The sequence below is a fragment of the Pagrus pagrus genome, assembly GCF_965226575.1.
Source record: "Pagrus pagrus genome assembly, chromosome: 10".
NCBI classification, from domain to species: Eukaryota; Metazoa; Chordata; class Actinopteri; order Spariformes; family Sparidae; genus Pagrus; species Pagrus pagrus.
The window spans coordinates 32,153,457-32,164,744 of record NC_140194.1 but is presented as its reverse complement, the minus strand read 5'-3'; the positions used below and the strand labels follow the sequence as shown (position 1 = coordinate 32,164,744).

Below are 11,288 nucleotides of genomic sequence, written 5' to 3'. Positions count from 1 at the left end.
AACAGGCCTCATTAACTAAAATAATGCCCTGCTATCAGGGTCCGAACAAAGACAAATTATCAGTGGTAAATGGTAATTTCTATTTTTATGATATTAAACATGGCCATATCTGGAAGGCCTGTTTCCATAGGACCGTATCTGTTAGCCATGTTACAGATGTTTGCCTCTGCCTCTTCTAGAAATAGGCTCAGACAACAGGCTGTCATGTTCTTCGAAATAATTGGGTCCAGTCTGCACACCACAAGGTCCATATTCAGGGTCAGTGTTTGAAAAGTTTTATACAAGTTTATTATTTAGTATTGCAATTAGTGGTATATATTACCATTGGTAGTATTAGTAGTAATATTAGTTTTGTTGGTGATAGTATCAATATTGGTATTAGTAAATAGTATTTTAGAGCTAATTGTTGATTTAAAAAAGAAGAGAAGAAAGACACACCCCTGTCAACATCAGCGGAGCAGGTGAACAGTTTTAGGCACTTGGGACATCACAGAGAACCTATCATGGTCATTGTATATTACCAACCTGGGTAAATGTTTTTTTTAAAAGCACAGAAAAGCATCTACTCCCTAAGGTAACCTGTGCTTTTACAGAGGAGCAATAGAAAGCATCCTGACTGGCAACATCACATATTGGCATAGTTTGTGTACGGCATGCAACGTTTCCTCGGAGTGAAAGGATCTGAGACAGTCTCAGATTCAGCCGCCTATTGCAGATTTAACAACATATTGATACTATGCTCCGTGTTCCTCCTGTGAAAGAATGACTTGAACCAATAAGTGTGTGTATCCCTGCAAGTTCACTTGTTCAACTAAAGAAAAAATCATTTCAGGCAGTTATTCAGTTCATTTGCCCCAAAAAATCCTTCATCTGAACATGGGTTCGCGAGCAACAACACTACCACTTAACTAAATTAAATCTTTCATTCAGCATTTCTTTCATCAGTCTTTCTAAAAAATTAAGCTTTTCATTTTCTAAGACAAATTTACTACAGCAGCTGCTATAAGAAGTAGAAACATTGTGATATTTTCACTAAGTTAAACCATTTGTGAGCACAGAGCCTCCAGGCGTGGGATTGCAGATTCTTATTTCATTGTAACGCAGTTTCCTCCATGTCCGTAAAACTCACAAACATTTACCTCTTGAGTACTTTTATTTTTTAGTTGTTATCTTTTCTAAAAATGTTACCAGCATTCACTTGTCTTTGTCTAGCTGTTGTTACAAAGACCTAGCTGGGCCCATTGACAGGCTCATGGAGGACTTGCCTCTCTTGTTGAGCCATGACATGAAAGCTCTCAGTCTAGGACTTTGGGAAATGTTCCTTCTCGGCCAGTAAAAGCCAAAATGTTGAATAGTCAGTCATTTTAAAAGAAAAAATTGTCCAAACATATGAAACAAGCTACACAACATTCTGTTGAGAAAGGCTCTGTTCCAAAACTGTATTTTAAGTTAGTAGCATTGTTGAAAAAGTGTTGTTTGGGATCAGTTCAGCTCTCTTTGTGACCATACCTGTAGGATGAGTGTTAGTGCTTATGTGATCCAGAAATAATGCCAGAAAATTAAACGTTACCAATAGGCTTTAGGAGTCTCATCAGTTTTCCTTTAATTCATATTTATGCTCTGTCCTAAGACAAAAACAGCCCCAACAGAGGGCACCTGATTCAAGCTCATGTTGAGGGCAGTTGCCTATATAAAACAGTTATTCATACCACTGTGTAGGTAGCCTACAACAACTTAGCTGTGAGCAGCACAATCCAGAAAAGCACTCTTTGACGTACCTTCCTCTTATTTAGAATACAGTAAATTTTAGCTGTAAAGTTCCTGTAAAAATAAAATGATAAATAATAAATATCCGATGCAAAATAAAGCTGTACACTTTATCTTACTTCACAAAATTAGTACCACTTCATCACTTTTTTGAGGAACAGAAAGACTTGCTGTGTGTGATGTTGAAAAAAGGTTTCAAGTTCTTTCCGTCCTGTCTGATTGAAAAACTTAAAAATTTCAACAGTTCAATTTCAACACTTTCAACAGTTACTCTGACTTTTTTTGTTTCTAATGCACACAGAAAATGTGACGTGTTGCAACAAGGCTGATGGGATTCATGTCAAAGACTGTTGCTTTTGATCAGACTGTGCTGCGGTTCAATGTCTATCATGTGTTATCTCAACCAACTAATCCAAAATTGATAATCTTTGGCAGCCACTGCATCCCAATGACTTCCCTCTGGTGGTAGAAACTGTGCACTACATTGCATCACATTAGAACAATGGTTTCAGTTTGGCATTTATAACACCCTTCACTTTGTGCCAAGTGATTAGAACTTATAATGGTTTCCATATACTAAAAGGTATATTTTATTAGTCAATACCACACAACCATGTGTGCTTTTGGATCCTAATTCAACCTCAGAGAGTTACAGATGATGTTACATGGATACCATTGTTCATTTTCTGCCAGTTGTCCATAATGTCTTGAAGCAAAACATTGCAGCTCATAATGTAAACTATATCACACAACTTTACTCCTGGTTCATACCATTTTATTGTCTGTTAAAGGACAACTGCTGAGTAAAAAAACATATTACATGAGCCAGGGCCTGTATTTATCAAACCACTAAAAGTGAATTAGTGGTTAAGTGGTACAATCCTTCACTTTTATTCTTAAATTTGAATACGAGCCATTTTTTATATTTCAAATGCTCTTAAATTAAAAAGGTCTCAGAAAGGTCCTTTAAGAGTAGCCTGTAAGGGTCTTTGATGTCTGCAGTGCAGACAGATGAGCACACACCTTCCAATACATATTTTACAATGTTTAATGCAGTAGGTAATATGTATAACATGTAATGAGAAGCAAAAAGCATAATTCAGAGAAGACTTGTTTTAAGTGACTACTTCCAGCTTCTACTTTCAATCCCTTGAGCTGCGTGCCTTAACACTTCATTTTCAATAGGAGTGACTTAACAAATCTGTCTTAAAGTTCAATTTTAGCAAAGAACGTTTTTACTCCCAAGCTGGCTCTTTGGAGTATTCTTAGTGTAATTCTTAAATATTTGATGAATACAGGCCCAGGGATGTATTTATGCACCAATAACTGTCAGTCTCTGAGGCCAGGCAGTTAGAATTTGTGAGGAGGCAATGGTTCATACTGGCCTACTAGGTCTTCAAATAACACCTTGGTAGGTTTATACCATTGTTGCCCACAGATAAAAAGCCACACTAACACACATTAGTCTATCAACCATTCCTTCAGTGACCGCTGAATTCCAGTCTTAAAGTTGACAATGTCCTGGACTTGATTGTGTCCAGTCAGCATCTTCTTTTGGTCCCCGCAACAGTTCAAACTGGAATCATATTCACAGTTGTGATGCACGGTTGAGTTCAGTCACTTGTGAGCACTCTAAAACACACATTTCATCATGTAAAACAAAGCTATGTATGTTTTTGTATGTGTGTGTCAAAAATGACTTCATCAGTTCAATTTTCTCTTTTATCATCCAGCATCATGATTGGCAGTCCTCAATCAGATGTTTACATCCCGGACATCTGTGGGTGTTGTTGAGAGGTCCTGCCCCTCACTGATGTTCTTAACTTCCATGGTAACTGAGTGTTGCTGTTGTTGTGCCTGTCTGAGACTGGTTTCCAGCAGCGACTCGATTTGTTCCTGACAGGCCCTGAGACAGTCCTGAAGAGTAAGGGATTAGGTAAGTTTGAAAATCAAAGACTCAGTTCTTGTGTGAGTGTAAATGTAACGTGTACTCAGCATGTCATGGACAGATGTACCCACCGGGTCACTTTTGATGGTCTGTGCCAGCTGCTCTGTCAGTTTCTGAGACATCATGGCATTGCCCACCATTCTCATCTGTAAGCCCTCCACTGCTGCCACCATGCTGCCTGCTGCTACCATGGACGGAGGGCTAGCTATGAATTTAACATCTGTGGAAGATCATGATGGAATTTAATGTTGATATAACGACTTTCCAATGGCTGATGACGATAACAGAACCCAAATAAAAACAAACATTTAGAATTAAAACTTTCATTGTCGAAGATGTTTAACAGTCCTGTTTAAAAATACTGCAGGGGGCTGTTTAAGGTAGCGTTGAGACATGAACTACAACCCAAGAAGTTCAGTTTGAGCAACAGATTGTGTGTTTAAAGTTTACCACTGCTATTATATTTTTCAGTGCAACAAACAGTACAGATAAACAGTAGACCCCTCATCTTACAAGGAAACAAGGAATAGCTGTCTATCCGTCTTTCTGTCTGTGGTCCGCATATCTCCAGAATCATTTATTCAATCTACTTCATACTTGGCAGGTTTATTGCCGAGGAACTATGCAAGTGCAGTGTAGAACTGTAGTGGTGCGATGCGTTCAATATTGATACATTTTGAATAAACGGAGAACCACTGCTCTGCACCGCAGCGGTGGGAGTTGAGAATGTTAGGGAGTGAGTCTCCCCGGATATGTGACAAGCACGCTGCTGTAGTCACATAAGAGTGCATGCTATTTTTACCGCAGTGAGCCATAAAGTGTGTCAAAGTAGTTATTTAAAAGCTTTTATTTTGAAGTGGCAAAATTAGGAAACATTGGGTTCTCAACAGCAGTAACTTAACATGACTCCCAAAACAGCTGAGAGCAAAACAGAGTTTACAGCTACAGCCAGGCTGAAGTAACTACAACAGCATAAAACCAGAGGTCTACCAACTTCTGTACAGAGCTGGGGCTCTGGAAAGGTAAAGTATCACAATAATCAGTGGTTCAGATGATTAATCACAGAATGTTTTGTTTTCCTTAGTGATTTTATTTTGCCTGCAGAGCAAAACACTGGAAGCTGTTGCCTATTATAATGGCTACCACAAACAGCCCAAACTCAGCTGGAGCACACAGTTTCCTCTAGGGGTGTCAAAATCACCACTGTAAGTATGATTTCCAAGGTCGAGATCTCGGCATCATTTCAATTGATATCCAAGGTGGAATCTAGGATTTAGCCACACCCCCAGTGTCACATCCGGCAGGCATGCCAAGAGGGGAAAAAACAAACAAAATAAACACACAGCATGTCATAGTGCGGCAAGTGGATTCACATTGGATCCGACGTTGTGGCGAAAACATAGGTTTTCCCATTGATTTTAATGAGGGTAGTCTGTTCTGGCTGTGGCGGTGTGTGCTGAAAAAGTTGAGACGTGGTCGACTTTTGGAGAAACGCAGCCCACGACACGTTGCGGGGGACAATCACATAAGCTGGCGATCAGACTATGATTGAAGCCACAGTGGAGTGTAAAGTAATGTGTCGTGTGTATTCACTCAGTTTGTCTTTGCGCACCAGTTTAAAACACATCTGTGGATGCCGAAGATCACTGTAGGATCAGCATGTTTAACCCTCTGTGGCAGAGACATGACCGGAGATCATAAGCAGAGTAGAACAGGTCAGTAGCAGGACGTGTTATTTAGCATGGATAAATACTACTGAGGGAACACAACAAACATTTAGTGCACACTGCAGTTACTAAGAGTCACTAGATGGCAGGTACCCTCTGACTTTTTTTGTTTACAGTTAGTTTCGAATTGACCGGTGAAACAAGTTATTGTTACATTTAAATTGTTAATAAATTATTTTAATTTGCAATAAGGCTTTAGTTGCAAACTACTAATGGAGATTACATCACTCATGACACCATGTAGACTATCTTTTTGATATAAGAATAAAAAAAATAAATGAGTTATCTTGGCATGAAACTAATGATCCTAGACTAGTCTAAAAATGGCATAGCCATCTGTGCTAAAAGAAAAAAGAAAAAAAAGATAAAAAATCAAATCAAAGATTTGGAGAATCATGACACCCCTAGTTTCCTCATTAGAGGATGTCATTTAACATTACCTACATTTTTGTCTCCCCACTGTATAACCCAAGGCGGCACCACTGACCCCACCGCTGATGTTGGTAACATACGTTACACCTTGCATCATCTAACGTTGTTATTCAACCGTTTTATACTTTCTGCCCACATTGATGCACAAGTAGCCTACATTCTTCAGAATGTAAATTTAAATGCATGTTACTCCAGTGTTTAAATCCATGTAACCATTTTAAGTTTTAAGCCAAGTACTTCAGCAAAAACATTTTTCCGGTTCAGAAAAGGTCACTGTGACATTTAGTGATGTAATTATTTGATGATCACAGCAATCCTTTTGAATTTGAGGTTCAGTTTTTTTCTGATCAGGCACCTGACAGAGGGTTTATGGTTATCCTTAATATCATAACACAGCAGTGACGTAGAAATTAAATGTTTATGATAACATGATCATTTAAAATAAAATAACAATATATAAATGAGGAATGTTTTTGATATTTATTTTGAGAAAATTAAAAAGGACATAAATCTAGAATTAAACAATAATCTTTACAATAATCGATAACTAAGTCAACTGATTAAGCAAATCCAAAAAAGAATCATTATATTAATTAATAGAAAACTAATCGTTAGGTGCAGCCCTAGAATGCTTAATAACCACAGCCATGTCTGCGCTGGTTATGCCTAACGAGTCATTAGCCAATTTCAGTTTTAATGTTAACGTTTTGATGACCCCATGCAATTAGTGTGGAGTGAGAAGTAGTCATCTAGCAGGAATGTGGACTTGATTGGCCAACACAGTGCCATGCCAGATGAAATTGCAATGCAGAGAGAGTTGAGCCTGGTTCATCTTTTCTGCCAGGGTGAAATTAGTCTCTTTGGATTAGAATTAGTTCCAACACCATAGCTAAAAAGCTCGTCAGCCCAGTTTTATTTGGGGCTGATACTGTGGGCTAACAATATCAAGCCTTTCTAACAGAACTGAGCTCTCAAAGGCTCTGTGTCCACATTCACAATAAACACACATTAAGAGACTGAGTGGGACCTTTAATTAATGTGCCAAGAGTAAGTGGGTATCTGGCTCAAATTTGACAGTGTGGTTCACAAGATGGTAGAGAGTAAAAACAAAAGGAGAAGGGAGCTGCAAATTCACAGTATTTCAAGGGTGCATTTTTTCAGGTTAGTTATAGATGTGTTGCGAAAATGCTAAATTAATTGACATTCAGTTGTAGTTATGTTCAATAGTCTTCACGGTTTCAAATTAATCCATTAGATTAAATTAATGTAAAATTGCAATGACCCAATTATTCAGTGAACATAATTAGTGTTTGAGCAAATGGGCAAATTACCTACACTGAGCCGTGAAACAATAATACGGATGTAGGATTTATTGTTTTGCAGTTTTTGCAAAAATAAAATGAACAACTAGATGGAGGTTAGGCTGGTTTTTGCAGTTTGTGTTTTCAGGCCAGGAAGTGAAAGTAAACAGGTATATCTGTCTTTTTTTTTTGTAGTTCTTTCAGTTACAGACAGTGTGGCTAAGGCCTAGTCTACATGTACGCAGGTATTTTTAAAACAGGTTTTTTAACAAAAATGGTCTCTGTTCAGACAAGCATTTTAGCACCATCTCAGAAATCACTGTCCTTACCAACACACCTGAAAACAGGTATCACCATACAATGGGCATACGTGTGCAAATCTAAAACAGGAAGGAATTTATATACTATTTATATACTAATGAAAATACAGTCATGTATATAATGTAGGACCATGCATACCTGTCGCACACAGTGCCACAAAGGTCTGAGCATGCTTCCTGAGTATGGGTCTGTTCTCTCTCCTGACGGGCAGCTGAGACAGGAAGTGGTCAATGAAGTCTAGAGGGGTTACTGAAGCCAGGTCCCACTTCAGCTTGTTCAAAACCAGCAGCTCCATTTGCTGTGAGTGGATAAGAACACAGAGAGGGACAGAAGGACAGGTTCAAGGGTGATCCAAAGAGACAGATGCAGGGATTAGCAAAGATGGTGATTGGTGTTTTTTGTCTACTTATGGGAAAGTTTTGTCTTTTAGGTGGTACTGGAGGAAAGGTCATTAAAACCATTAAGAATCCTCTGTGGACCTTGAATGACAACAGTGATCTGGATGAAAAATGCCACAATTTTTTCAAGACACTTAGTGGTGGTTTAAATGTAGGTAAATGGGACATTTTCGCCTTGCAGTGTGGCTACAGGAAAAGGTCAGGAGGTTACCAAATCTACTAGGCTTCATCTCCGAGGGACCATAAAGTCTATGGCAATCTGTCCAGAAGCTGCTGAGATACCTTGATCTGAACAACTGTGTTCAGACAGATGGACCGACAGACAGGCTGGATGGATGCCATACTTCGGCTAAGATGTTTCATACTTATGATCTTGATTATAGTGCCCCCACCAAGTGTTTTAATGCAGTGGTCACTACTGAATGACATACCAGCAGCTGAGTTGGTCTGACAGAGTTGTCTGTGTAGATACAGAGTTTCTCAGCAGTGAGCGGGATTGTCTCCTTCAGTTTGGATGCCAGGAACATGCAGGCAGCTCCCAGTAACTGCAGATGGTTCTTCTTTGTGGGTTCCACTGACAGGAAGCGGTCCATGTAGTTCATTGCCAGAGGGAAAACCTCCTCCTCACACTTTTGCTCCTCACACACCTGCACACACAAACCAGACAACAATAGTGCCATTAAATACTGGTTCTTCATCAATGCCATTATGAAATTCACTGTTACCACTAGGTACATTAGTTTTAAGTTACAGAGGGCTCCCAACTCTGTTTTGGTGCCTGTACAATCCCTGGCCTCATGTTACCTTACTCTGTAAAAATGATGCTAATGAGCACATTTTAAATTTGGAGAAAATGGAGCACTGCAGCTGGTTTCAGCAGACCCAGAGTTCAGCTGTTGAGAATTGACACAGAAAGTTTGTGAAATTTGAACATGCATTAGGTAGGCCTATGGTTCGCTACAGCTTTAATCATGACTCAAGTACTGAGAAATGGTGTCAGCAGAAGCTGCAGTGATGTCAACTGGTCAAAATATGGCAGAATTTGCTCATCTACTTCATGGCAATGACACATTTAAGAAATTCATCGAAAAATGTCACTAAATAACCAGGACAATTTCTCTGATTGACAGAAAATTATTATTAGAGTCAGTTAAAAACTAAAACCAAACATCAGTGGTTGCAGCTACATTCATGTGAGAATATTCTGCTTTTCTGAGTTTCATATAAACTTAAAACCTCTAAGACCAGATGAGGTGACAAACTCAACATAGTTCCACATAGATCCAGCTGTAAACCCTTTTTTTCCCCCAGATGCATTTTTAGTAGATAGAGACTAACCTGAAGGGGACATGAGATATAGTTCTTTTTCAGCAACATAAATAGTAGTCGCCCCCAGAGATTTGTGGTTTTGTGATTACATCAAAAATACAGGCTGAAGAGCATCATGTAAAAAGACAAGCACACAGAAACAAAATACATAAACTGACCGCTCTAATACAGTAGGTGTCTGCGTTAATGCATTCTATAAAGTTGAAGAAGTGTTGATGGTCGGTGCATGCAGAGGACATGGAGGGTTCACAGAACAGCCGAGGTGCAGAGCCCCAACACAAAGGCAGCGCGTGGTCTGCACACACTGGGAGCTCGCTACAGTTTTAAACACATTTTTAAAGTATTATTACGTTATTTAACTTTATCTACTATATCTACTTTATCTATATTACATGTGGATTGAAACTTTTATCCTGAACACGTAGGTTAAAATAGTTCATTTTAAGAAAAAGACGCGTCGCGGATGAAGCAGTCACGAGTAGCTGACTTTTTCACTCCATGGACTGCGTCAGATGACCGTTTTACACTTGGTAGCGTCAGATCAGCCTTAAACTGCAACACAAACATTCATGATCATGCCAACACTGAAACAATGTGATTGCGCTTGATAGCAACTCTAGTACGTTACTGCATTGACTACATAATTCCAAACTTCAGAGAAAAAACCCAAAGTGCTGCTCGTTTATCGGCAATTTTGCACATGTCATTTATCTCAGCACTACGGAGTTTTACGGACTACAACTTTAGCTCGGCATCGATTTAGTTCACCCTCTAAAGAAACGCACGGACGCTCGGGCCCTTCCACAAAATCAACAGTGGCGCTAGTGAGCATGCTCAATCTATCCCTGAAGTTGAGATTTGATAGCCAAGTCACATTTATTGTATCGTGTTCTGAATTCACCAGGATTCCTCACAGACAAACAACACCTGACTGGACCGAGCACACAACTCTACACACGAGCACAGCGTTTAAATACCAGCTCTACACACGTGATTCTCTTCGTACAACATGTAAAGTCGTGGTATTAACTCACCTCCAACATCCAGGTAGCCACTATCCTCCTCATGTAGGGAGCGATTTCTCTCTGGACGCATTTGAAGTAGTTGGAGGCGGGTAGATACTTGTCCTCTGCACGCAGCAGAGCGTGCAGGACCCGGTCAGTCAACAGGTTGGAGTCCCGGTAGGCCCTCCGGATGGCAGGCCTGTCTCCCTCACAGCACATCAACTGAGGTTCCATTGACCCAACTGAGCCCGTCCGCTTTGTGTCTGTTTCAGCTGTGTCCTCCGTGTCCCTGCAGTGATGAACCTTAAAACAAGCGTTTGCTCAGCTATCGATGAACAACTACAGATTACTAACCGCTCCACATTTTGTGGACAAAAGCGTCTTCCAGTTTTCTTTTTACTTCTGGGAGAATATAGTTACGAAAAAATGTAGTAAATGAAAATATCCCTTGTTTGTCTCCGTTGTGTCAATGGGTCAGTTTATTCCTTTTCCGCCGGGTTATGAGTTACTTTCTTTTGTTACACAAGGCAGAAAAACAGGACAAACCAGACCACCGCTGGTCTCGCAACCAACAGAGTGAGGCAAGTTAACAATCGACACCCTGCTGCTGCGCCGCCTTTATGACCGGTCCGCGTCAAGTCACAGAGCATAGGATGAAACCCCGTCCGGCCACAAGTTTCAAAATAAAACCGCACACGCTTTTTTTTACTTTTCTTGTGATCTAGCCATGGAGATGATTTTGGTGTGTAGCGCTGAGATTTTTGAATATCCACTATTAAGATTTGTGATCACCATAACACTGAATGGAAGTGAATTTTATTTCTGTTGCACAAATTATTGAAAAATGATATAGAAAATCAAGGTTTGCGCTTTCTCACAGGATTCACACTGGTGTCTTTCCTTAAGTAAATATGTTGTTTTCACTCAGTATGATTAAGTGGTGCCATACTTCTGAAAATATGGCAAATGTTAATGAATATGACATGAATATGATGCGAAATAGTCAGGAATTTAACTGTATGGCAAATATGTTTCTCTTGTGTTATGTTATTGTTGTTGAT

The 11,288-nt window shown here is 39.6% G+C and overlaps 1 protein-coding gene across 1 annotated transcript; it reads right to left on the bottom strand.

Annotated features, from left to right (window-relative positions):
• Positions 1-1,863: 1,863 nt before the first annotated feature.
• On the bottom strand, positions 1,864-10,819 carry LOC311263917 (G1/S-specific cyclin-D1-like). Its single transcript, XM_084364288.1, has 5 exons — positions 10,258-10,819; positions 8,326-8,541; positions 7,635-7,794; positions 3,787-3,935; positions 1,864-3,684 (listed from the first exon to the last, which is right to left on the bottom strand). Exons 1-5 carry the CDS (start codon positions 10,459-10,461, stop codon positions 3,523-3,525), a joined length of 891 nt encoding a protein of 296 aa, XP_084220414.1. The 5' UTR covers positions 10,462-10,819; the 3' UTR covers positions 1,864-3,522.
• Between the last annotated feature and the right edge of the window lie 469 nt (positions 10,820-11,288).